A 27,628-nucleotide genomic window follows, 5' to 3' on the forward strand; every position below is an offset into this window, starting at 1 on the left:
ATGTTCGCACTTATAGGTGGGAGCTAAAAAAGTGGATCTCATGAAGATACGAAGTAGACTGAAGCTTTCCAGAGGTGAGGAAGGGTAGAGGGAAGGGAGTGTTGAAGAGAGATTGATTAATGGGTACAAATATACAGTTTCATAGAAGCTAAGACCTAGTGTCTAACCGATCAGTAGAGTGAAAATAGTTTACAATTTCAAAATATTGTATTTTGTATATTTATTATATATTACATATACACATATATTACATATATGTATTTGTAATATATCTATTGTATATTTCAAGATAACTAGAAGAGAGTAATTGAATGTTTCTGCATAAGGAAAAGGCAAATACTGAAGGTATTGGAAGCCTCAAAAACACTGATTTCATATTTACAAATTATACGAATGTATTAACTTATGTACCCTAAAACTATGTCAGCTATTATCTATTAATAAAAATAAATAATAAATAAATAATAAAAATCTGGCCAGCCCTCTCCCCACCCCCAGTCACCTGAAACCTTTCTGTTCCCCATGAGTGCTCCAAAATGGGAAATAAGGTTTCACACTCATTTCTATAATTTGTCAATGCCCCAAAGTCTAATTCTTATCAAATTCTTATCACCAGACCCCTACATAGATGGTTCATTTTAAATTTCTGTTCTGCAATGTGCACCTTACATCTATCTATGTACCAGGAATTGGCATTCTTCTGGTCCCTGAAATTATGATTCACAGTTCACTACAAAGACACCTTAACTTGGGGTGGGGTGCGGGGTGGATTATCACTTCTTGATTGAAAACTCCCAGAGAGTAGGGGCTTTTTTTCTGCAGACAGTGGCCGCTTCCTGCACACCAGGAAATCCCCTCGGCCTGCGGGACCCGCCCCGTCCTCCTGCCCACGCGCCCACTGGGTGGCGCCTGGTCGGGTCCCGACTCCGCCCGCCTCCCCACTCACTAGGATCTGACACTCCGCGCCGCCCAGACACCTCTATTCCCGTCACTCCGACCGGCCTCTCCTCGATCCTGGGCAACGGTGCCCACAACTGGGGTACGTGTCTAGCTTTGGGAGCGGCTCCCACAAGCAGGCATCGGGTTATCCGCTCCCGCGCCCGGGAAACGGTAGGAGCCCGGGAAAGCGGAACCTGGCAAAGTTCCCTGAGCGCCTTCTCGGGGTCTCCCCTCTTTCACTTGGTCTCGGGCCGGGGCCTCCCCGAGAGCAGGGGCGTGGCTGCGCCTGGCTGCGACCCCTGTGGGTCCTGGTGTGGTCAGGGCGGGTGTCGGGGGAGATCGCGTGGAGCTGGGGGATGAACCTCCAGCCTCAGCTCAGCTCAGCACGCAGGAGCTGGGAAGCGGGGGTGCGGACAATGACGCCCCGCGATCCTCTCTGGTGAAGTACTCTTTGGGGGTGGGAGGGGGCTGTGACGCCTCAGAACACTAGGAACCTAGGACCCCAGGACCCCAGGACCCTGGGAACGCGCACCTGTAGAGTCCGGGAGATGGGTCACCTGTGGGATGGGGTCGTCGCAGAATGTTCGGTGCCGTAGCTCAGGGCCCTTTGGCCATAGGTGACGCCGCAGAGAGCAGTGCGTTGGGAATTTCTAAGGGTGCCGAAGACCCTCGAGAGAGAACTAGGGGTGGGTCCCAAAGGCAGCCTGGACCCTGAGCCTACCCCAGCGCCTTTTCCAAGAATGAGCGCATGGGTTTCACAGCCCTCTCTGGCTTCCAGAGTTTGGCCAACGCCACAGCACTTTTGAGAGTGTGCAGGCCTGCAAAGATCATCGTGAGGGACATTCCAGATCTTGTTTTTATTAAATTCACCGACAGGATACAATTCATTGTCCTTAAGGTAAGATGGTGGGAGCCTTTTAATCATATATTAATTTTGTTGTATTAGATCATATTGCCACGTAAGTTACTTCCTTTTCTCTTCCCACTTCCCTTTAAAACTAAGTTTGGAAAACAGAACTTACAGAAAATTAATATTCAGATGCTGTCAGGCATACTCAGATGCCAGGGGGAAACTGGGTCAGGTGTGGGTCCTCTTGCTTCTGGGGTCTAATTGTGTCTGATGACAGGAATCTGACCCAGAGCTGTCTCCTCCCTGTTGTGATTTGATTTATAAGACTGATGTGATAAGTAACATTCGTATTTGGTACCAGCCAAATGATCAATAGTATCTAACAGTAGAAGAAAAATAGTTTCAGATATGCAATAAATCAAAATTTATGTATTCTGTCTTAGAAAACTATTGTTCTATGCAAACAAGGGAATAAACCACGCAGCAGAAAAGGCACTGGGGTTCAAAACAAACGACATTGGCAAAGGGCTGTTTTAGATGAGACAGGGATGCTGCACACTAAAGGGAAGTGAGTTTAGAAAGGAATAGAGTCAGCAATGTGAATGATCAATAGCAACGGATGCAACACACTGCAATTATGGAAGAGAATGGTAGTACAATTGCAGCCCAGCAGATAGCCTCTGAATGCGAGAATGTTTAGAAAAGAAAGGTATTTAACGTATTTAAATACCAATGTAATTTACATCATAACATATTTAGAAACCAAAATGGAATATCTATCTCAGTTTTGTCACTGGTATGGCCCTAGAAAAGCTTTTATTTTATTTTTAAACATTTGAGCATTGATTACAAAGATTTGTAATCAATGCTCAAATGTTTAAAAATAATTCATTTGCTGTGTTAGTAGTGTGCTTTAAAGTTTAAAGAAAAAGTTTATGTTTACCAAATTGATAAACAATAAGTTGGCCACTAACTAAAGTATAATAGTAGGGAAAGTTGTTCTCTGCTTATGAAAATTCTGCTTTGGGAATGAAACTCTTACAGATTAAAGAAACCTGCACTCACCAGCAGGGTGAAAGACTGTGGGAGATGAGCAAAGGGACTGAGATTATTCATGTGGTTGAGCATATGAAGAAATTACTGAAAAGGTTTGACTAATTGGTGGAACACTTGGGGGCAAATTTGCTATATATACAAGAAAGCCAAAGAAGGTAGGGTGGAAGAAATATTAACAAAAGGAAAAACAGAGTTACGTGAGAAGAGGAATGGATTAATTTTTAACTACTTGGCTTAGCTATGAATACTATTTAATTGCAATAAAGCAAACACTTGGATAGAGGAGGTGAAGTGCAGTGACTGAAGTAACAGATGTAATTCCACAAATTAGGAAGGCAATAATGTCAAAAAGTGTTAGGTCAAAAACAGTAGTATGCACGTATTATAGCTAAACATGGAAGTAAATGCCAGGAGAAAGAGCAAGCTGACTTGTGATTGACTGCTTCTAGGAAATTGGGAGGAAGGGGAAGGTGCCTGTTGATTTGTATAATGTCTCTCCTAGAATTATTTGACTTTACAACTAAGTGCCAGTTCATTAATTTCATAAAGAGCAAAACTGACTAAATCACACTAAAAAGAATATACGCACATTGCAGAAAATGCAAAAATACAGTAGAACATAACTAACATCAAAATTACCCATTGCCCAGAAGTATTCGATATTCAGTATTTTTTTCCAGCCTATTTGTGAATTATACTTATATGTAACTTTATTTCTAATTTACACTTAATCTTCATTTATATTCAATCACAGATGTCACAGAATCTAACTGGTTCTCTATTGTTGGCAATTTAAAGATTATCTCTCTAGCATATGAAGTGCTTCACTAGTCATCTTTCTGCATAACATTTCTTATCAGTACATGTGAGTTTTACTTTCAGTGAAATTCTTTGAAATGAATTTTTTTATTCTGAATGTATAAATATTTCCTTGGCATTTTCTTTTTTCTACTCTTCCTCCTTCCCTCTCTTCCTTCCTTCCTTTTTTAAATATAATTCTAAATTACACTCTGAAAATGTTTACATAATCAGTTGTAGAGTACAGGAAGGAATACCTATTTTACCAGTACTGGAAATTAATAGTTTTTGTACTTATGAATTTCATGTTTTAAAAAGATAGCTTTAACTTGTTCTCTGCTTCTTCTTCTCTCTCTTTTTTTTCTTTCTTTTTTTTTTTTTTTAAAAAAAAAAAAGACCTTGTACCATGGTGATTAAGAGGAAACCTAGATCTACAGGGTTCCTCAGCAACCACAGACCTGGTTACTAATCCTTGCTTTGCTGTTTGTAGCTGGGTATCCTCAGAGGCAGAGGCAAGATATTGATACAGCGAAGACTCCATTTATTTGCTTGTAAAATGCAAATATTCACTGCACCTACCCCATCAGGTTGTACAGATAAAATGAAATTGCGCATCAAAAGCCCCAGTTTAGTTTTTGTGTGTGTACCTATTTGTTCACTGAGGAAAAGTATCCACTAAAGCTATTAATAAATAAAGTGAAAATGCAATACATAGTAAGCCTATATTGATGTAATATTGTTTTTAAATCCATTGTTTCAGGCTCACCGTCATGGATGCTCTATCAGAAGCAAATGGCACCTTTGCATTAAACCTTTTGAAAAAGCTAGGGGAAAACAACTCGAACAACATATTTTTTTCACCCATGAGCATGTCATCTGCTTTGGCCATGGTCTTCATGGGGGCGAAGGGAAACACTGCAGCCCAGATGTCTCAGGTACCTAAAGCCACTTCAAGACAAAAATAAATGCTACTAATTTATCAGTAGTGCTGGTCTTTCATGCTTCAAATCTCGAAGAGATTCTTCTTTTAACAGTTAACTCTACTAGTGTCACAGGGGTGTGGATGGAGAGTTGGCAGGATGGAGCATGTTACCACTGCCTCACCATCCTTGGTGACCTGGGGTCACTCTTGTGGGTGCTTCCACAGGCAGCTGGGCTAGAAGGTTCAAGAAGGTCTCACATATCTGTGCCTTGGTGCTGCTTGGTGGCTGGGGCCTGAGTACCCTACAAGCAAGTCTTCATTCCTCCAGGGCCCTTCCACATGGCGTTTCCTCAGGGAAGCTTATGCTTTCTTATATCATAGCAGCTGGGTTATAAGAGAGTCAAAGTGGAAGCTGCCAGGCTTTTTAAGGTCTAGGCTTAGAACAGAGCTACATCTGCATTCTCTTGTTAAAAGTAAGTCACAGGGCCATCCCAGATCCTAACAAAGGAGAGAGACTCCATCTTTTGGTGTCAGGAGCACCATGTATAGGCAGAGACAGAACACATGATTGGCAGCTGTGTTTTTAGACAAAGTACCACAAACAATGAGCGTAAGTAACCTGAATCATTTTGTTAGGGTTTGCAAAAGTCATATCCAATCTTTCCAATATTTAGATAACTTTGGTTGTCCATAGGAAGTGATTATAGGGAAACTTAAGAAGAGCTTTAGGTAGTTAGACTGGGTGGATTTCAACACACTTTCTATCTTTAATTAGTGTAATAGTGCATTCTCACACTGCTATGAAGAAATACCTGAGACTGGGTAATTTATAAAGGAAAGAGTTTTAATTAACTCACAATTCCACATTGCTGGGGAGGCCTCAGGAAACCTAAACTCATGGCAGAAGGCAAAGGGGAAGGAGGCACCTTCTTCACAGGGTAGCAGGATGGAGTGAGTGCAAGCAGGGGAAATGCCAGACACTTATAAAACCATCAGCTCTTGAGAGACTCACTCACTATCATGAGAACAGCATGGAGGAAACTGCCCCCATGATCCAATTACCTCCACCTGGTCTCGCCCTTGACATGTGAGGATTATGGGGATTACAATTCAAGATGAGATTTTGGGTGGAGTCATAGCCAAACCATATAAATTAGATTAATCATCTTTTATGCTGCAGCAAGGATCTGTAAATCTCTTAATGTTGAATTTAGCATTGCACCTATTTTTGAAGTCAGGGAATACTGAAAATGTGTATTTTATTATCTTTTTTTAAATTTCAGGTACTCTTTTTTAGTAAAATTGGTGGTGAAGATGAAGATATTCACCAAGGTTTTCAGTCACTTCTTGCTGAAATTAACAGAACTGGCACTCAGTACTTGCTTAGAACTGCTAACAGGCTCTTTGGAGAAAAGTCTTATGACTTCCACACAGTAAGTTGTACTTTGTGTTTTATCAAGAAAATAAAGATAGCAATGTGATGGACAGTAGTAGAAAGAATGTGGGCTATGAATTCATGCAGGTGGGGCTGAATTCACAACTTCATTCCCTAACCTCACACGGCTCCTCTGATTGTTTTATTGTCCGTAAAATAAGTCTTATAGCAAATACTGACAAGACTTTCATGAAGCTTAAATGACTTGATCTTTATAAAAGAACTGACACAGAGCATAGCACAATTGGAGATGAATCAGCCAAAACAAAGAAATGATCAAAATGAGTATTTCTAGTAATTGCTTTGCAGATGTTGTTAATTTTTGTGTATCATGACACTTTCCTTTTTATGCATTTAAATATTTTGATTGGATTTTTAGACACTGCAAATCTTTTAAAATATATTTTAGCTAAATACCTTGGCTCTATTCGTTGACAAGTCTTTAATGACTTTTTTATTTTTAAAAAACAAAGGTACTTGGCTGGGCATGGTGGCTCACGCCTGTAATCCCAGCATTTTGGGAGGCCAAGGCGGGTGGATCACGAAGTCGGGAGTTCAAGACCAGCCTGGCCAAGATGGTGAAACCCCGTCTCTACTAAAAATACAAAAATTAGCCAGGTGTGGTGGCGGGCATCTGTAATCCCAGCTACTCAGGAGGCTGAGGCAAAAGAATTGCTTGAACCAGCGAGTGGAGGTTGCAGTGGGCCAAGATTGCGCCACTGCACTCCAGCCTGGGTAACAGAGCAAGACTCCGTCTCAAACAAACAAACAAACAAAAACAAAGGTACTCAAGTAATTTCTTCTTATACAAAAATGCAAGTAATGCATATAAATCAAGAACCCTCATTAACCTCTAACTCCAATACTCCTCTTCTCAATGTCTGAGCTTTTATAAATTTGAAGTCTGTCCTGCTTCACATACAGAAATTGTGCTTTGTGAGGTTCCTCCCTACATTGTTATTATATTATACATATTGTTTTATACTTTGTTTCCTTTTACTAAACAATATGTCTTAAATTCTTTTCATCTCAGCATATGCGTATCTATGTCACTCTTTTTACCCATTTTCTGGTATTCCTAAGTATGACTGTACCGTGATGTAGTAAACCTTTCCCTTATTGATGAGCATTTAGGTTGTATTTAATCTGGACCATTACAAACAATAATATCCTTGTACAAGATTTTGTGCTCATGTGCCTTAGTTACTGTCTAAAACTGATGTGCAGAAGGGAGGAAGGGAATGAAACTGAAGCTTTAATAAATATTGCCAAATTGCTGTTACCAGTATTGTAGCCACTTACATTCCCCAAAGGATATGTGTAAAGTGCTCATTTCCACCTACTATCAACAGCACTGCATATTATAAACCTATGAACTTATGGAAGGGCGGGGCCAACCAATATATAGGACTAGAAGCAGCTCATGTGTACCTCTGTACACATGAGAAGAAATAGAAGGACTAATGAACACTGACACTGCACACCGATCAATCATCTGAGAAATTACATTGGGTTCCATCAAGGTAGGAGGGGAGCACAGAGAGCAGACAGGAAGGAATCCAGGAACCAGCCTGTCTGAGCTCTGCATGGAGCCAGGAGATTCGGTCCAACACAGGAAAGGGTGAGTGAGTGAGAGCCCCCAGGGGAATTCATGCTGTCCACCAGGACCTGTGCATGATTGAGAATGGGAGGATCCCCCTGACCCCTAACACCCCACCACTGCACTTCTAGACTGAGGCAGAGAGCCACCTGGATGTATTGTGGGGGCAACTCTCGAATCCAAGAAGACCGCTACAAGCCTTGGGCCCCGAAGCAGACCATCACTGGTGTCATATCCCCAATAGAAGCCACAGTTGCAGTGCCTGGGAGCAGTAAGTTTGCTCCGCCCCTTCTTACCAGACAGGGCTTGGTGCCACCTTCTGCCCAGTGTCCTGCTTTTGTGTGAACTGACCTGGAGAGCACAGCCTCATGTTTTCCCAGGAAACACTCAGATGGCAGGGTGCATGACCCCACCCACCCTCACCATTTATAGCCAGGAAGGCAATGCTTGGTAGAGCTTCTGGCCCAGCGGTCCCAATTCCGTGTGAACTCAGCTGGAGGGTGCAGTTTTATCTTGTCCCCAGAAACACCTGGATGGCATGCTGTGTGACCCCAACTGCCCCCACCACAAGTAACCAGGTGGACAATACCTGCTAGAGCTTCTGGCCCAACAGCCAGCCCAATTTCTGTGTGAACTCAGCTATTGGGCACAGGTTCCTATCGTCCCAGGAAACACCCAGGTGTCAGAGCATGCAACCCCACCCACCCCTGCAACTGGTATCCAGGTGGGAAATGCTGGCTATAGCTTCCAGCCCAGTGGTCACCCTTCTGTATGAACTCAGCTGGAGGTCACAGTCTTCTGTTGTTCCAGGAATAACCTGGACGGCAGGGCATGTGACCTGCCTACCCTAGCCATTGGTAGCCAGACTGGCAACACCTGCTAGAGCTTCTGGCCCAGTGCTGCTGCTTCTGTGTGAACTCAGCCAGTGGGTGCAGCTTTTCTGTTGCCCCTGCAAGCACATGGTGGGCACAGTATGTGACTCCACCCACCCCACCACTGGTAGCCAGGAGGGTAATACCTACTAAAGCTTCCAGTCCAGTGGTCTTGCTTCTGTGGGAACTCATCTTGCAGGGGCAGCTTTCTGTCATCCCAGGAAGCACCCAGAAGGCAGAGCAGTCATTTCCACCCACCTCTGTGGTTGGTAGCCAGGCAAGCCACACTTGCTATAGCTTCCAGCCCAACAGTCCTGCTTCTTCCTAAGTTTGTTGAGAGACACAGACCCCTGTCACCCTGGAAACACCTGAATGGCAGGGTAGGCAACTCCACCCACTCCTGCCTGTCATAGGCAGATGGGCCACACTCACTAGAGCTTCTAGCCCAGTAGTTCCACTTCCACTTGAACTCTGCTGGAAGGTGTAACTCTATGTTTCCCCAGGACGCACAGGAACAGCAGATTAGGACTGACCTGGGAAGGATACAGCTTGTCTGCCAACTGTGGGCCCTGACTGAGAGAGCCCTATGGACCAGAACACCCAACAAAAGAAATGCAAGCATGGAGAAAGTAATCAGAAGGAGCACCCCCAAGACCCAGGAGTAGATTAGAATCAAGGTCCATCAACCAAAACCATCTTATGCCGTAATCAAACCTCCAAGTTCATCAAAGAAGAAAACAGCAAACTAATCCATCCAAAGCACAGCAACCTCAAAGACTGAAGGAGCTTTAGCCCACACAAATGAGAAAGACCCAGCAGAAGAACTCTGGTAACTCAAAAAGACAGCATGTCTTCTTATCTCTAAACAGTCACACTAGTTCCTCAACAATGGTTCTTAGCCAGGCTGAAACAGCTGAAACCTCAGATACATAATTCAGAATGTGGATAGGAACAAAGATCATCAACACACAGGAGACAGTCAAAACCCAGTCCAAGAGACCTAATGATTACAATAAAACAATACAGGAGCTCATAGACAAAGTGACCATTACAAGAAAGAAACAAATTGAATTGATAGAGTTGAAAAACACTCTACAAGAATTTCACAGTGAAATTGCAATGTTAACAGCAGAATTGACCAAGTGAGAAAATAATCTTGGAGCTTGAAGACTGGCTTTCCAAAATAACTCACTCATACAAAAATAAAGAAAAATATAAAGAAGAATGAACAAAACTTTCAAGAAATATAGGATTATGTAAAGAAACCAAATCTATGACTCACTGACTTCTCTGAAAGAGAGAGAGAAACCAAGCAACTTGGCAAACATATTTCAGGATATCATTCATGAAAATTTCCCCAAATGCTAGAGAGGACAGCATTCAAATTTAGAAAATGCAGAGAACCCCTGCGAAATACTACACAGGAAGACCATCCTCAAGACACATAGTCATAAGATTCTCCAAAATTGAAATGAAAAAGAAAAAACAAGAAGGGGCAGGTCAACTACAAAGGGAATCTTATCAGGCTAACAGCAAACCTGTTAGCAGAAACATTGCAAGCCAGAAGAGATTGGGGGGCCAACATTTAGCACTCTTAAAGAAAATAATTTTGAACCAAGAATTTCATATCCAGCCAATCTAAACTTCATAAGCAAAGGAGAAATAAAATCCTTTTCAGACAAGCAAGTGCTAAAAGAATTCATTACCACCAGACCTACCTTGCAAGAGGTCCTGAAGGGAGTACTAAATATGGAAAGGAAAGATCAATACCAGCTACTACACAAATACATGTTAATACATAGATCAGTGACACCATAAAGCAGCCACACAACAAAGTCTGCATAATAATCAGCTAACAATATGATGACAAGATCAAATCTGCACATATCAATACTAACCTCAAATGTAAATGGTCTAAATGCCCCAAATAAAAGGCACAGGGTAGTACATTTAATAAAGATGCACAACCCAACAGTATGCTATCTTCAAGAGATGAGTCTCACATGCAAAGACACACAAAGGCTCAAAGTAAAGGGATAGAGAAAAAAAATCTACGAAGCAAATGGAATACATAAAAATTCTTTCAAATTAATCATGTAGATAGACCACTAGCTATACAAATAAAGGAAAAAAGAGAGATGATCCAAATAAACACAATCAGAAATGACAAACGGGCAGGACCACTGACCCTGCAGAAACACAGAAAGCACTCGGAGACTATTATGAAGACTTCTATACACACAAGATAGAAAACCTAGAAGAAATAAATCAATTCTGGCAAACATGCAATGTCCCAAGATTGAATTAGGAAAAGATTGAATCTAATCTTAATTGAACAGACCAATAGCAGGTTTTGAAATTGAATCAGTAATAAAAAGCTCACCAACCAGAAAAAGCCCAGGACCAGATGGATTGACAACTGAATTCTACCAGATGTCTAAGGAAGAGCTAGTACCATTTCTACTGAAACTATACAAAAAAAAAAAAAAAACCTGACGAGAAGGGACTCCTCCCCAACTCATTCTATGAGGCCAGCATCATTGTGATACCAAAACCTGTCAGAGACAGAAAAAAGAAAAAAAATCAAAAAACAAAAAGAAACAAAAAGAAAGAAAGAAGAAAATATCAGGCCAATATCCTTGATAAACATAGATGCAAAAATACTCAACAAAATACTAGCAAACCAAATCCAGCAGCACGTCAAAAAGCTAATCCAAAATTATCAAGTAGGCTTTATCCCCTTAGATGCAAGATTCACCTAACATACACAAATCAACAAATGTGATTCACTACATAAACAGAACACAAAAAAATTACATGATCATCTCAATAGATGCAGAAAAGACTTTCTATAAAATTCAACATCGTTTCATGTTAAAAACCCTCAACAAACTAGACATTAAAGGAATATACCTCAAAATAATAAGAGCCATCTATGAAAAACCCACAGCCAACATCATACTGAATGGGCAAAAGAAGAAAACATTCTCCTTGAAAACTGGAAAAAAACAAGAATGTCCTCTCTCACTACTCCTATAAAAGTGGAAGTCCTGGCCTAAGGAATTAGGGAAGAGAAAAAAAAGAAATGCATCTAAATAGGAAGGGAGGAAGTCAAACTATCCTCTTTTGCATATGACATTATTTTATACCTAGCAAACCCCATAGTTCTGCCCAAAAGCTCCTTGATCTGATAAACAACTTCAGCAAAGTTTCAGGATACAAAATCAACGTAAAAATGTCAGTACCATTTCTATATACCAACAACATCCAAGCTGAGAGTAAAATAAAGAACATAATGCCATTGTCAGTAGCAAAAAAAAAAAAAAAAAGAACAGAATACCGAGGAATACAGCTAACCAAGGAGGTGAAAGACCTCTACAATAAAAATTACAAAACAGTGCTCAAAGAATCAGAGATGACACAAACAAATGGAAAAATACTCCATGCTCATAAATAGGAAGAATCAATATTGTTTAAGTGTCCATACCACCCAAAGCAATTTATAGATTCAATGCTATTTGTATAAAACTACAATGACATTCTTCACAGAATTAGAATAAAATTATTTTAAAACTTACATGAAACCAAAAAAAGAGTCCACATAGTCAAGGCAATCCTGAGCAAAAAGAACAAAGCTGAAGGCATCACATACCTGCCTTCAAACTATACTTCAAGGTTACAGTAACCAGAACAGCATGGTACTGTTAAAAGAACTGACACGACGACCAATGGAACAGGATTCAGAGCCCAGAAATAATGCTACACACCTACAACTATCTGATATGTGACAAAAACAAACCATGGAGAAAGGCCTCCTATTCAACAAATGTTTGTGGGATAACTGGCTAGCCATATGCAGAATATTGAAACTGGACTTCTTCCTTACACCATATACAAAAATCTACTCAAAAAGAGGTTAAAGACTTAAATGTAAAACCTAAAACTATAAAATCTCTGGAAGATAATCTAGGAAATACCATCCTGGACATAGGAACTAGCAAATATTTCCCAATAACAACACCAAAAGCAACTGCAACAAAAACAAAAATCGACACATAGGACCCATTTACACTTATGATCTTCTGCACAGCAAAAAAACTATCAAGACAATAAGCAGACAACCTACAGAATGGGAGAAAATATTTGCAAACCATACATTCAATAAAGGTCTAATATCCAGAATCTATAAAGAATTTTGTTTTACATGCAAAAAACAAATAACTCCATTAAAAAGTAGGGAAAGGACATGAACAGACACTTTTCAAAAGAAGACATATACGTTGCCAACAAACATGAAAAAATGCTCAACATCACTAATCATTAGATAAATGCCAATCAAAACCAAAATAAGATACCGTTACACAGTAGTCAGAATGGCCATTGTTAAAAAGTCAAAAAAAATAGTAGATGCTGGCAAGGCTGCAGAGAAAAGTAAATAGTTGGTGGGAATGTAAATTAGTTCGGCCATTGTGGAAAGCAATTTGGTGATTTCTCAAAGAACTTGAAACAGAATTTCCATTTGACCCAGCAATCCTACTATTGGGTATGTACCCAAAGGAATATAAATTCTTCTACCATAAAGACACATGCACACATATGTTCATTGCAGCAGTACTCACAATAGCAAAGACATAGCATCGACCTAAATGTCCATCAGTGGTAGACTGGATTTTTAAAAATGTGCTACATATATACAATGGAATACAATGAAGCCATAAAAATGAATGAGATCATATCCTTTGCAGCAACATTGTTGGAGCTGGATATCCATTATCCTAAGCAAACTAACCCTGCAACAGAAAACCAAATACTGCATTTGCTCACTTATAAGTGGGAGCTAAACTTTGAGTACACATGGACACAAAGAAAAAAACAACAGATACTGGGGCCAACTTGAAGGTGGAGGGTGGAAGAGGATGAGGATCCAAAAACTACTTAACAGGTACTGTACTAACAGGTACTATGCTTATTAGTGGTGGGTGACAAAGTAATCTGTACACCTATCCCCCACAACATGCAATTTACCTATATAATAAACCTGCACATGTATTCCTGAATCTAAAATAAAAGTTAAAAAAAAAGATAGCCTGAGATAAAATGATTACAACATATATGATAGACAAGGGCTAATATCCATAAAGCAAGAAAAGCACCAAAAACACCATTTTGATTATTAATGGAATTGAACAGCTTTTGTTTTTTTTCTAATCAAACTGTTTAATCAGCTGTTTATATTACAGAGCAGAATGTGAAATTTAAGTGCATTTTTAAAAATTTATACTTTACATTCGCAGGATACAAGTGCAGAATGTGTAGGTTTTGTTACATAAGTATACTTGTGCCATGGTGGTTTGCTGCACCTATCAACCCATCATCTAGGTTTTAAGCTCCACATGCATTAGCTATCTGTCCTAATGCTCTCCCTCCCCTCACCTCCCAAACCCCGACTGACCCTGGGGTGTATTGTTCCCCTTCCTGTGTCCATGTGTTCTCATTGCTGAAGAGCTTTTCTATGTGAACTGAACATTTCTAACTTTTCTGTGAATCACCTATTTATATTTTCTTTGCACATTTTCCATGGGCTGGATGTTTTTTTCTTATTGATTTACAAGAATTCTTTATGTTTGGGATATCACTGTTACTGTATTATATGATTTTTTTCATTATTTTTTAAACTTGTTTTAAAATCGAAATTAATTGTTTCAAAACCAGCTGGCATACAAGAAAAGTTTGAAGCATAAAGTTGAATATTTATAAGAGTTGCACATTATAGTGCGATTTTATGATGTATTTCACTTATTTTTATAGTCTTAGCTACTATTTAGGTTATTACCACCTTTTATTAGCCTTCTGTATAAAGAAAAACAAAACTCCAACATATAAATATATACTTTTGGTGGATTTTTTAAAAAAATTGATGTTTAAGATGTTATTTTGATATTGTAATACAAAATAAAGAAATGAGAAATACTTGTCAACTATCATTAATTTCTTATTTATTTATTTATTCTTATTTCCAAAATCCAAAACCAATAGCAGTAGATAATCAGATGTTCTTTTAGTTTTATTCTTCATGGCTTCTAAAATAGTAAGTGAATTTAGCTGACAATTATTTTAAAATGCTTAAAAGTTGAAAAGATCACCTACAGCTGCAACAAGTCATTAATATGTGATTCATCAGTTTTCTTTCAGACTGTTTTCTTAGATTGAGAAATTTAACCAATTTCCAAACCATTGAGAAACAGGCAGAGCCAGCAAAATTGGCAAAACCTGAATTATGGGAGGATTAAATAAGATGATGTATATAGATTAGTTATGCAATGCATGAAGCATACTGAAAATTCAAAAATGTTACATGATAAAGTGAAAATAATTCATCAGGTATTCACAGTTATCTTGTGAGGTGTGGCTATTACTGCATTCCTGTTCTACAGGAGAGAACATGGAGGCATAAAAAGACTAAGCAACTTTTTGAAGATCCCACAGCTAATAAGTTGCAGAACCTGGGTTCATAACTACTGTTATATTTCCTCTCCAATGCTGTACTGAAATGGAAGTATAAAATTTTGAAATAAAAACCAAAACCTGAAAAGGGGGATTAAATATTTACCAGTGAGCAGTAGGAGGGAAAGATTAGGAAACAATTCCATAGTGCATGAAGAACAAATTAATTATTTCAATCCATTTACTTTCCTCCACAGATTCTGCTTTTATATGGCATAATGTAGGTTTTCATGAATATCCTATAATTCCATAGAATAAATTAAATTTTTTTTTCTTTGAGCCTGGGCTCTTGTTGCCCAGACTGGAGTGCAATGGTGTGATCTCGGCTCACCGCAACCTCCGTCTCCCGGGTTCAAGCGATTCTCCTGCCTCAACATCCCCAGTAGCTGGGATTACAGGCATGCACCACCATGCCTGGCTAATTTTGTATTTTTAGTAGAGACGGGGTTTCTCCATGTTGGTCAGGCTGGTCTTGAACTCCTGACCTCAGGCGATCTGCCCGCCTCAGCCTCCCAAAGTGCTGGACTTTTTTTGTAAAGTAGATCATATTCTAAAACATCCAGAATCACAGCCACTGTCCACATGTGGTTATGAACATTTCAAAGCAATTAATTAAACTAAATTAAACTAAATGTTTACCTCCTCAGTCCCACTAGCCATATTTTTAGCATTCAATAGCTTTATGTGGCACCAATCTGGACATTGGAGTTTACAACTTTCCTAGCATTGCAGCAAGGTCTGATAGAAATTGCTGGTGTAGGAATATTTTATTCATATAATTTATGAAACAACAGACCCAGTTTCATACTCTGTTGTTCTAAAATGTAGATGGAGACATAGCACTTGCTGTGTTAATCCTTACTCCACAAATTTAATGGTTTACAGAAGTGACAGATTCTATAGTCACAGCATCTTGAAGCCTTCTTTTTTTTTTTACAAAAAAAAAAAGAGTATTTTTAAAAGCAGTTTTAGGTTCACAGAAAAACTGAGCAGAAGGTGCATGCATAGCCTCTCCCATTATTAACATCCCCACCAGAGTGGTGGGCGACAGCTTAGTTGTTTCCAACTTGGGCAATTATGAATAAAGCTGCTATGAATATTTGCGTGCAGGGTTTTTTCAACACCTTTGGGTAAATGCCGAGGGTCATGATTGCTGAATCATATTTTTAGTTTTATAAGAAACTGCCAGACTGTTTTCCAAAGTGACTGTACAATATTGCATTCCCACCAGCAATGAATGAGAGTTCCTGTTGCTCCATGTTTTCACCAGCATTTAGTGTTGTCAGTATGTTTTCACTTTCACTTAGCTCAAAATGTTTTTAGTGTCTTTTGAGATTTCTGTTTTGATTCATGTGTTATTTAAAAGTGTACTATTTAATCTCCAAGTACCTTTGAATTTTCCAGCCATCTTTCTCTTACTGATTTCTAGATTAATTCCACTGTAGTCTGAAAGCAGACATCGAATGATGTTTATTATTTTAAATATGCTGAGTTGTGTTTTATGGCCCAGAATATGGTCTATTTTGGTGAATGTTGCATGTAAGCTTGGGAAGAAAGTGTAATCTACTCTTGTTGGATAAAGTAGTCAATGCCAATTATATTCACCTATTTGATGGCTGTTGTTGAGTTCAGCTATGTTTTTACTCATTTTCTGCTTTCTGGATCTATCCATTACCGATAGAGGGATGTTGAAGTCTCCAATTATAATAGTGGATTCATCTATTTCTCCTTTCAGTTCTATTTGTTTTTGTCTTATGTGTCTTGATGCTTCTCTATTTGGTGCTTTCATGTTAAAGATTGTTATCTCATCTTGGAGATTTCTCAGTGCCTTTTATTATCTCACTGATGCACTGCCACTCTCTTGAAAGATCCAGCAGTTGATGAAAATTATTTGATATGCAGATCACTGTATTACTTAGTTTATAAGCTAAGATTAGGAATAGCTGAAAAGAATTTTGACTTTAGGTTAATTTCTCACACTTGTTTGAAATTTATATATGGTAAATAATAAAATTATTGATTTTCTGATGTGTCACAATGAAGAAGTAAATTGTGGGTGTTAATCATCTCGTTAGCTGTGATACTATGTTGCTCAGTTTTTCCTAGTGTTTTACAGATTCCTGTGGCAAATTCTACCAAGCAAAGCTAAAACAGCTTGATTTCCTGAACGATACAGAGAAGTCCAGAACACACATAAATAACTGGATTGCTGAAAAAACTGAAGGTGAAAACATACTGGTATTTCATTTCAATAATATTTCAAACAGTCTTACAGTCAGTTTCTTTATAAAACTGTCACACATGACAAGGAGTGCTTTTTTTCTCTAAATAACTATGAAAACTTTAAAAACTTGCTTCTGAAATATTGCCAGAGTGTAGACCTTTTCTCTAGCTTTATCCCTGCTCTTATCATCTATCTGTGATATCTCTCAATATGCAGTACATCTTTTCCAGAAGAACCTACACATTTTTGTTATTAATATTAGGTAGGGTTTCTATTCACACATAGCATTAACATTTGAATTTAAAGGCCTCCCTCTCTGGTATTGTCTGTGCACTATGGTTTATCTATGTAATGTGGCAGGATGCTTGATCATGCCTTTTCTTTTCTTTCTTTTTTTTTGAGACAGAGTCTCGCTCTGTTGTCCAGGCTAGAGTGCAGTGGCATGATCTCAGCTCACTGCAACCTCCACCTCCCGAGTTCAAGCAATTCTCCTGTCTCAGCCTCCAGAGTAGCTGGGATAGCTGAGACTACAGTCACCTGCCACCATGCCCAGCTAATTTTTGTATTTTTAGTAGAGGCAGGGTTTCACCATGTTAGTCAGGCTAGTCTTGAACTCCTGACCTCAAATGATCCACCCATCTCGGCCTCCCAAAGTGCTGGGATTGCAGGCGTAAGCCACAGCACCCAGCCAGCCATGCCCTTTTTAGGCTTTAGTTCTTAAACTGTTCTTAAAGTTGCTACAACTACTCACCTTTTTGCCAGTCTTTTACATTTATTTCTTTAAACCACAGGCACCAATCATTCCCTGCTATATATTATCAGGTCATCCTCTTCCCATTAATATCTACTTGTTTGTTTTATGCATTCTATTCAAATTGTGATATTTTTATTACAAGAGCTCTATTTCAAGTTTTTGTTGCAGTGTTGTTACTATGGTCATTGTGAGGATAAGCATCCCTTTACATGGTTATATTTTAGGACACCATGAACTACCTTCATGCATACTTGCTTTCTCAAACAGATGACATGATCTGAATATCTCTCCTGATAAAATCATCAGGGAATACTTTTAGCTAAATGGTTCTTTAATTCTTCTTTACAGGTAAAATTACAGAGATGCTCTCTCCAGATTCAGTTGATTCATTGACTAAACTGATTCTCGTGAATGCCATCTACTTCAAAGGAAACTGGGAAAGTCCGTTTGTGAAAGAGATGACCAGGGAAATGCCTTTTAAAATTAGCAAGGTGAATATTTTTCCATTTCAACTGTGATTTTTGGGAACAGTTTCTGTCTTCATATTGGCTTTAAAACATGACTCTTGGTAGATTTGACATGACCCTTTGGTAGTCCAGCAGCAGGACTCCCCTCCAAACCTAGGGGCCTTTCTCCTACCCTTCATCTCCTTTTTGTGTCTCATCAACAGTGGTTACATATTCCCAGGCTTCTGGTCCAGCTCCCTATCTCATTTGTATTTTGTACTATCTATATCACATCTATACCACAAATCTGAGTCTATAGCCCTTGGTTTCCCAAAACTTGTGAGATAAAGTTCAAATGAGTGGTATGATGTGTGAGGCTCTTGGATCTCGCATATTTCTCTATCTTCATTTCTCAACAGTACCTATATGCTCCTTTCTTTCTTTCACTGTTCCTTCCGGAAAGCCTTTCTGACAGTGCGCCTCCCCAAGCTGTCTCTTCCTCCAAGCTGTCACAGCGATCTCTACTGCTCCATGGTGGCATTGCCGTGGTTGAATCAGGTGTCCCTTTTCCCACTTTGTTTGTTGCTGTGTGAGTGCAGAGAATGTTACCTTACCAGTGCTTAGCTCACTCACACTTGTGCTCAACAAGTACTGAACCAATGAATTATGTTCAGTCTTCTGTTGGTAATAAAGATGAAAAAGCACAAATTTTTACCTAAAAACCAGGTGAGCAAGAACACATACACAGGACAGACATAGAGTTTAGCTACCTCCAACTTGGAATACATTATTTGCAAAAGGCCCTTTATCTTTCTCTAAATCTGGTTTATTCTTTCTTTTTTATTTAACTCTAGAGATTTCTGGATATATTCAAAAGTAGACAGAATAGATTAAGTTAATTATTAATCACCAGTTAAATCTTCTGTGCCCACTTGAGCCTGATTGAGTCTTTGGTTTCTCAAGGAATGTATTTTCTTTCTAGCTTTATTTTTGAAATGAACTGTTCCATTTTCCCCTGGAAAACTATTTCTGTCCTTAAATTTTTTAAAACAATATGTGTGTTAGGATTTCGTTGAACTGCAATTGACAGAAAACTCAACACGCAAGGTTTAAACTCTTGATATTCTTCTCCCACAATAGGAATTCTGGAGGTGAGCAGAGGTTAAGGCTGATGTGGGATGTAAGTGAAAGTTTCAGGGAATCACTTTTCTTCTGCTCTGTCTTCAGTACTTCCGTGACTTACTTCCTCATGGTCACAAGCTGGTTCAGACATTAAGGCAAGAGAAAGCAGCAAGGACAGAGGGAGAAGAGTAAATCTCCTCTTTCTGAGGTTCTGCCATTTGTCTCATGAAGGAAAGCTTTTTTTCTTTATCTCATGGGCCAGAATTATTTTATGCTATAAGGAGGTGAAGAATTCTCTTTTGCTTTCTAGTCTTTACACACATACACACACACACACACACAAATTGCAAATAGTGTTAAGTGAACCAACCTATGTACTTTCTTAAAGGGTGCAGATTTTGTAATACAAATTTTCATTTTAATTCTTTAATTACAAAATAAAATGAAACTTACCTATACAATTGCATATTTAGTGAATCACTGAGTTACTATAAATGACCAAGATTGGATCCTTTTATATCGCAAGACTAGAGGTTTTGGGATCTGAAAGTGGGGAGAGGAATTTTCCTAGACCAGTTGGAAAACTGTTGGCAAACTATGCCCAATGGCCAGGTCTAGTCCATCACTTATTTTTATAAATAAAGTTTTATTGAAACACAGCTATGTTCATATGCTAAAATGCTGTCTATAGGTGCTTTCATTTTACAACAGCAGAGTTAAGTACCATTGAGTGTCCCTAACTTGAAAATCCAAAATCTGAAATGCTCCAAAAATCTGAAACTTTTTTTTTTATTATTATACTTTAGGTTTTATGGTACATGTGCCCAATGTGCAGGTTAGTTACATATGTATACATGTGCCATGCTGGTGCGCTGCACCCACTAACTCGTCATCTAGCGGAAATCTGAAACTTTTTGACCACCAACATGATGCTCGAAGAAAATGGCCATTGAAGCATTGTGGATTATAGATTTTAAGATTAAAGATGCTCAGGCCGGGCTCAGTGGTTCACACCTGTAATCCCAGCACTTTGGGAGGCCGAGGCAGGTGGATCACAAGGTCAGGAGATCAAGACCATGCTGGCTAACATGGTGAAATCCCGTCTCTACTAAAGAATACAAAAAACTAGCTGGGCGTGGTGGGGCGCACCTGTAGTCCCAGCTACTTGGGAGGCTGAGGTAGGGGAATTGCTTGAATCTGGGAGGCAGAGGTTTCAGTGAGCTGAGATCACGCCACTGCACTCCAGCCTGGGCAACAGAGTGAGAGTCTGTCAAAACAAACAAACATACAAACAAACAAACAATCAAAAAAACAGGTTAAGGATGCTCAACCAGTAGGTATAATACAAATATTTCAAAATCTGAAAAAAAAATCCAAAATCTGAAACGCTTCTGGCCCCATACTTTTTAGATAAGGGATACTCACTCTGTAGTTGCAACAGAAACTGTACAGACACCAAGCTGAAAACATCTACTATTGGGCCGTTTCCAGAAATCAGTTTGCTGAAACCTGGCCTAAAGTGACAGAACTAAAGAAGAAGAGGATATTTATGGCTGAGCGTTAGTTTATGTGAGCAACAATATGAAGATAATGGCTGAACACAAATATTTTGGGGTTCATTTATTTAATATAGAATTATGTGATATATCTGAGAACTGGGGACTACAAAGTGTTTTTGACTAGTCCTCTAGTATTCAATAAATTCACAGTAGCTGCTATTATTAACTTACAAAAGACTCGTCAATTGAGCAGAATTATTGTGTAGAACATAATCATGGTCCTCAAATCTTTCTTACTGTTTGAGGATGCATTAGCAACAGATGCGGTGTTCTTCTAGTAAATTGTGTTAATTTTTCTTTTTTTTCAGTATTTTTGTTTTTAAGTTTATTTCTTCATTTATTTAACGAACGGTGATTGAGCGCTCACTATGTGCCATGCATTGTGCTAGGTAATATTCCAGCCATGTTCAAAATCTGCAGAGTGTCCCTCTCCTCATGAAGCTTACATGTTCTTGGGGGAGAAAGACAATAAATATATATTAAAAAGCAGTGCTATGAGACAGGTACAAAGAAAGGTGATAGAAAGTCGAGGTGGGGCAGCACAATTTCTGGTAGGGGTCTCAAGGAATCCCTTACCGAAGGAGGTGGTATTTGAGACAAGGACAGAAAGAGGTAAGGCCATATGTGTTACAGGTTCTAGGGGAATGAGTTCAGTGGGCAGAGTTGAGATAGTTTGTCCATGGCTCTGTGAAGCAACCACGGTGAGTGTAGCAGACAAGCAAAGGGAGTGCAGTAAGAGATGAGATCAGAGAGGAAGTGGAGGACAAGCTTCTGACACGATCTGCCAGTTTTTTCAAAGACTTCATCTTTCGCTCTGAGTCAGGAGGGTTTTCAGCTGAGGAGTGATGTGACTTATGTCTTAACAGGGGTCTCTTGGGCTCCTGTGTTGAGAATAATCATAGGGAGGATAAGGGCAGAAATAAGGCAATCACTTAGGAATTTATTGCACCATCCAGGACTAGGATGATAGGAGTGGAGGTAGGATGCACAGGTTAGATTTTGGTTACGTTGTAAAAATTGGGCTGATATAATTTGCTAATGGGTCAGATATGTGTTGTGAGAGAAAGATGGGAGTGAAGAGGGTATCTGACAACTGGAATGACGTTGTCCCCCTCAACTGAGATGGGACAGAAAACAGATGGAGCAGATTGGGAAGGGGTTGTGAGGAGCCCAGTGTTACAAGTTAGACTGGAGGTTGGTTTTATATGCTCAGATGCTGATGTTGAGTAGGCAGTGAAATGGATGAATTTGGACTACTGAGGTGAGCTCCAGGCCACAGGTGCAGACTTAGGTTTTATATTTAAATTCATGAGACTAAATGAAATGATAGAGGTGGAAAGAAATATTTTTCCTCTATATTCACAAGTTCTTTGGCTGGGACCCTGTAGAGTGACAAAAGAGAATTAACGAGAAAAATGAACAGAAATTTATTAACTTGTGCATCCACATGTACATGGGAAAACTCAGTGATGAGTAATTCGAAGAGGTCATTAGAATTTGTGGTGTTTTTACCCAACTTAGTAGGAGAAAGGGAGGGGAGTAAAGGGCACTTGGGAAAAACAAATGCCTTTTGTGGAAAGATAAATGGATCCTTTTGGAGGAGAATCGATGGCAGAGGTAATAGGCTTGTGACAATATCTGGCTGGGTGTGTGCAGATTTTTCATCTCTAAGAAAATTAGAATTGTTACCAAGGAAGAGAATAATGACAATTGAGGTTTTCTGGGGAGGTTTTAGGCAGATAGGATATTTCAGGAACTCTAATGCCTTCAGTTCAAAATATATTCTTAAACCAAAGTGGTATATTTCAGAGTAGCATATCCTGATCTCCTTCAAGATCACCAACAAAAAGCAAGGTAAGGATGAGCCCTGGGTAGCCCAGTGTTTGGAGATTGAGGTAATGACCATGAGCCAGTAAAGGAAAGGTCTAATACGGGGTTCTAGAGACCAAAGAAACAAAGCGTTTGTAGGGGCAGAAAGTGGCCAACTCTATTGATTATGCCCAATATTTGACTCTTGTGCTTCAACTTAATGTGCATCTGTTTCCTTTCTAGAACAAAGAAAAACCTGTGCAAATGATGTTTAAGGAATCCTTCTTTAAAATGACCTATGTAAGGAAAATATCCAGCCAAATTCTACTGCTTCCCTATGTTGGAAAGGAACTGAATATGATCATTATGCTTCCCAATGAAAACACTGATTTGAAAATGGTAATGAGTGTTCAAAGTATGCGTTTTATCATAGCAAAGGCTCTCACAAGCCTTTTAGGAAAAAAAAAACCATTGAAAATTTGCTTTTACTAGTGTTTCCCTGACATATTTGGCCACATGCCCTTTTCTCTTTTCATGATTACATCCAGTGGGGTGGTGTTCTAAGTGTTGAACACAATTTAGAAAATACTCATCCTAGAACGGGCTCAGGTTGGGGTCAACTCTGAACTCTGAACCAGGTAAGAGTTCAATGTCCTGCTTTACAATTTAGAAATCTGTACTCTCTCAGGCTGTTTATTCCTATGGAAAATGGTGGCAGTACCTCCCTACAAGGGATGTTGTAGGATGAAAGACATGGTGTATATAACGCATTTGTTTAGATGCACAGAATATGACTAATATTAGTAGTCTTCTCCACAACCTTGCCCCATAGTTGTAAGTTTGCTCTTTAGAAAGCAGTCATGTGGGGAACAGCTGCTGTGACTCCGTGCATCATTTGAGGATCTTGTTAGAAAGAAGATTCTGATTTAGTAGGACTGGAATGGAGGAGCCTGAGAATCTGCATTTCCACCAAGCTCCTGGCGATGCTAAGGCTAGTAGCCCATGGACCACACTCAACAGCAAGGTTGTAGAGACTCAGTGAAAAATTTAGCTGGAGAGTAATTTGAGTTTTTAGAAAACTAATCCTTATGCCTGCAATAGATGAGTTGGAAGTATTGATAATAGAGATAGGTCAGAAGGGATGTTGCTATGCCTTTCAAGCAAGACATGACAAGGGCCTGAACAAAGGCAGTGGCAGCAGAGATGGAGTAAGGGCCAGATGAGAGAGAGATTTGGAAATTTAAATTAACAGAAAATGATAATGGGTTCGTTGGAAGAAAGTTTGGATGGAAGAAAAGGCAAGTCTGAGTTGTCCTACCTCAACATGTTTCTGTTAAGCTACAACACCAAACTTTGTAAGAACAGCCGTTCTCATACAAATGTAACCAAACTGTAAGATTCTGCCTCAGGGAAATGGTTTGACTAAGTTTCTAGAAATGAAGAGTCAAAGCACAGAAATATAAAATCAATTCATACTTGAATGGTTTAGCATTATTGTGCTGTCTTCCAGATGTGTGCATTCCAATATGGTAGCCACTAGCCACCTGTAACTATTTACATTTACGTTAGTTAAAATTAGATACAATTTTAAAAATCAAGGCTTCCTTTACACTACACACACATCTAGTGCTCCATAGCCATATTTGGCTCATGGCTATCACATTTGGCAGCATGGCCATACATCGTTAACATCATAGCAGAAAATTGTATTGGGTAACACTGATCTAGACCCTAAAACATCCAACACTCTTCTTCTAGGTGGAAAAAAAACTTTCTTATGAGAGATTCATAGAATGGACAAAGCCTGACAAGATGCATGAAAGAGAGATGGAAGTTTTCCTTCCTAGATTTAAACTAGAGGAAACTTACAACATGGAAGATGTCCTTTGCAGTATGGGCATAGTCGATGCCTTTGAACAGGGCAAGGCAGACTTCTCAGGAATGTCGTCTAAGAAGGATCTGTACTTGTCCAAGGTCACGCACAAGTCCTTTGTGGAGGTCAATGAGGAAGGTACAGAAGCAGCAGCAGCTACCACCGAAGAAATGGTTTTATGTTGTGCCAGTTACACCCTCAGGTTCTGTGCAGACCATCCCTTCCTTTTCTTCATCCAGCACAGCAAAACCAATGGTATTCTCTTCTGTGGTCGATTTTCCTCTCCATAAGGACATAGGTAGTCATTGGATATAGTCCTTCTCTTTTCTCGTAGTGACCTACATTTCCTCTACTCTTTATAGTGTGCCTGTGACCCAAAGTGACTTTATTATTGCAGCAGTCAAAAATGAGATGTTAGGAATCTAATTTTGAAATTCCTTTTTGAGAACTCTTGTGTGTGTTTGCATGTTAAATGTTTTCTAGGATCTGAACTTGATCGTCTCCAAGGATTTTGTGGTCACTTTGTAGGTGGTATCGATGACCACTTAGTCAAACCCCTCTGCGTGAAATGAGGTGTCACCCTCTCCCCACTGCCCACACCAAAACATTCCAACTATCAGAGCTATCTGCTGTCTCTTCATTTTGTATATGGTGCCACCCTCACAGAGCGCTATGCTTCTGTTTTCCCAAACACAAGAAGATACATGTTATTTTCTGTCTTCTCTGTTCAATAGTATTGACAAATGGGCCCATTTTTAATGAAACAATAGAAAGTGAAATGGAGACTGGGGAGGAAGTATGGTGAGTAGGACTCAGAAATTCTCAGAAGTGGCCCAGCATGGTGGCTCACACCTGTAACCAGCACTTTGAGAGGCCAAGGTAGGCGGATCACCTGAGGCCAGGAGTTTGAGACCAGCCCAGCCAACATGGTGAAACCCCGTCTCTACTAAAAATACAAAAATTAGCTGGGCATGGTTGTGCACGTCTATAGTCCCAGCTACTTGGGAAGCTAAGGCAGGAGAGTCACTTGAACCCGGCAGGGGGAGGTTGTAGTGAGCCAAGATTGTGCCACTGCACTGTAGCCTGGGTGACAGAGCGAGACTCTGTCGAAAAGAAAGAAAGAAAGAAAGAAAGAAAGAAAGGGAGGGAGGGAGGGAGGGGGGAGGAAGGAAGGAAGGAAGGAAAGAGAGAAAGAGAGAAAAGAAAGAAAGAAAGAAAGAAAATGAAAGAAAGAAAGAAAGAAAGAAAATGAAAGAAAGAAAGAAAGAAAGAAAGAAAGAAAGAAAGAAAGAAAAAGAAGAAATTTTCAGAAGCGACCTCTCTTCCAGCTCTTCAGAAGCTGGCACAGAGGGTGACAGAGCAGTTAACTGAGACCAGTGAGAATTCAGTCCAATTTCCCCGGTGTTTCTGTTTTAAACATAGTTTGCATTCACAGGGATCAGTGGGTCACAAGCCTATTCAAATGTACAACTATCCACTTTCTCTGAAAATTTACACTTGGTATCAGGAGGCAGAGATGATTATATATGCTCTATTCACAGTAATGTAGTTTGAGACAGCTTCACGGGTATACATCACATGTCTTTCTATATTTGAAATATTTTTTGAAAAGGAAGTTAAGCTTTCTGTGGCCATTTATGTTACAGGCTTGAAATGCAACTGCTGTGATCAGTGATAAGGGAACACACTGATGATTTAGATTGAATGGGAGAGTTATATTGTTTTCTAGGGCACAGCTAAAAAGACTTATTCCAGCAACCCCCTTGCAGCCAGAAAGACCCTGAGCCCTCAGAACTTCACTGACACAACCCATATTTTCTTTCCCTAACTGGCCCACTTTTCCCTTTGTACCAAAGCCAGCTACTTAGCTTCAGGGAGAGAATGAGACTGAAGATTACAAGGAAACATCCACGTTACATGTGGGCTGAGAGAGGAAAGAGGGAGTATCAGAGGTTGTCGGGTTTGCTACTCTCATTCCTCTTCCTCCTCTGCCCAACACTTGGACTTGGAAAGAAGTCTGAAAGGTGGGGAATAATCAGCTCATATGATTCTTCCACTGCAGAGAGAGCCTCTGAGTGCTACAGCCAGGGGCAACAGAGTGGTGCCCTCTTCCTCAGGGAAACACACACCTCTTTGCACTACCTTGCAGATAGTCCAGTCAAGTGGAGTAAGAGGTGCGAGTGGGGAGTGTAAATGGAGTAGCCTCTAAGTATCCAAGCAGGAAGGTGGTTTTTTTCTGTCTTTCCTGGAATGAGGATAATCAAATCATTTCCATAGTGAATTATGAAAATGAATGATAATGGTTTTATCTGTTATAGAAATATAATATAATCAGACTTTAGCTATGTAAATCATAAAACATAGAGATAACAATATGCATATTGTTCCTAGAGGGTCTTGTAAAATTATGTTTGTCATATTCTCTTTGAAGAGTTATCACTCAATATTTTATTTCTGTCTTGTAAGGCCTGAAACCCCATGTGCTGCCTTGATGTCTATGGGCTTCTCAGGGCCTCAGAGGCCTGGCCATGAAGTCCCCTGCTCTTGTCAGATATGTGCACCCTATTCACCCACTGAGCAGGAAGGCTTCTTGCCCTTCTAAGTTCCCCTATCAGCCAGTCAGCTGTACCCCACCTGGGTCTCAACCTAGCTCACTTCCCTCCAGCCTGGAAAATTATTCAAACAAGTCTGTCACATCTGGAGGAGTCAGGAATCGCCTCTTCCTCTTGTTACTGCAACGCCTGCCTTCCACAACCCCTGCTGGTTCACTCTATTCCCAAATGCAACTCTCCTGTGACCCCGCATGGCATGTGGTGACCTCCCTCCCTGTGAGCAGATGTGACTAATAAACTGCTGCCAATTTCA

General features: G+C 39.7%; 1 protein-coding gene across 2 annotated transcripts; it reads left to right on the forward strand.

Moving 5' to 3' along the window:
• Window positions 1-897: 897 nt before the first annotated feature.
• LOC103893004 (serpin B6-like) lies at window positions 898-27,628 on the forward strand. 2 transcript variants are annotated; one of them, XM_009252457.3, is made up of 8 exons: window positions 898-1,039; window positions 1,718-1,837; window positions 4,404-4,578; window positions 5,849-5,998; window positions 17,083-17,200; window positions 18,303-18,445; window positions 23,134-23,289; window positions 24,649-27,628. In XM_009252457.3, the coding sequence occupies exons 3-8, from the start codon at window positions 4,414-4,416 to the stop codon at window positions 25,051-25,053; spliced, it is 1,137 nt and encodes a 378-aa protein (XP_009250732.1). In that variant the 5' UTR covers window positions 898-1,039; window positions 1,718-1,837; window positions 4,404-4,413; the 3' UTR covers window positions 25,054-27,628. The 2 variants fall into 2 exon arrangements, with proteins under 2 accessions (XP_009250732.1, XP_024091765.1); XM_024235997.3 differs by lacking the exon at window positions 1,718-1,837 and having other exon boundaries at window positions 901-1,039.

This window comes from Pongo abelii, chromosome 17, assembly GCF_028885655.2.
Source record: "Pongo abelii isolate AG06213 chromosome 17, NHGRI_mPonAbe1-v2.0_pri, whole genome shotgun sequence".
NCBI lineage: Eukaryota > Metazoa > Chordata > Mammalia > Primates > Hominidae > Pongo > Pongo abelii.

Bases quoted from the DNA above. Each gene is read 5' to 3' on its own strand.
- LOC103893004 (XM_009252457.3), top strand. From the start codon at position 4,414: ATGGATGCTCTATCAGAAGCAAATGGCACCTTTGCATTAAACCTTTTG. The intron at 4,579-5,848 runs GTACCTAAAGCC...TTTAAATTTCAG, and splicing joins CTGCAGCCCAGATGTCTCAG to GTACTCTTTTTTAGTAAAAT. The intron at 17,201-18,302 runs GTGAAAACATAC...TCTTCTTTACAG, and splicing joins GATTGCTGAAAAAACTGAAG to GTAAAATTACAGAGATGCTC.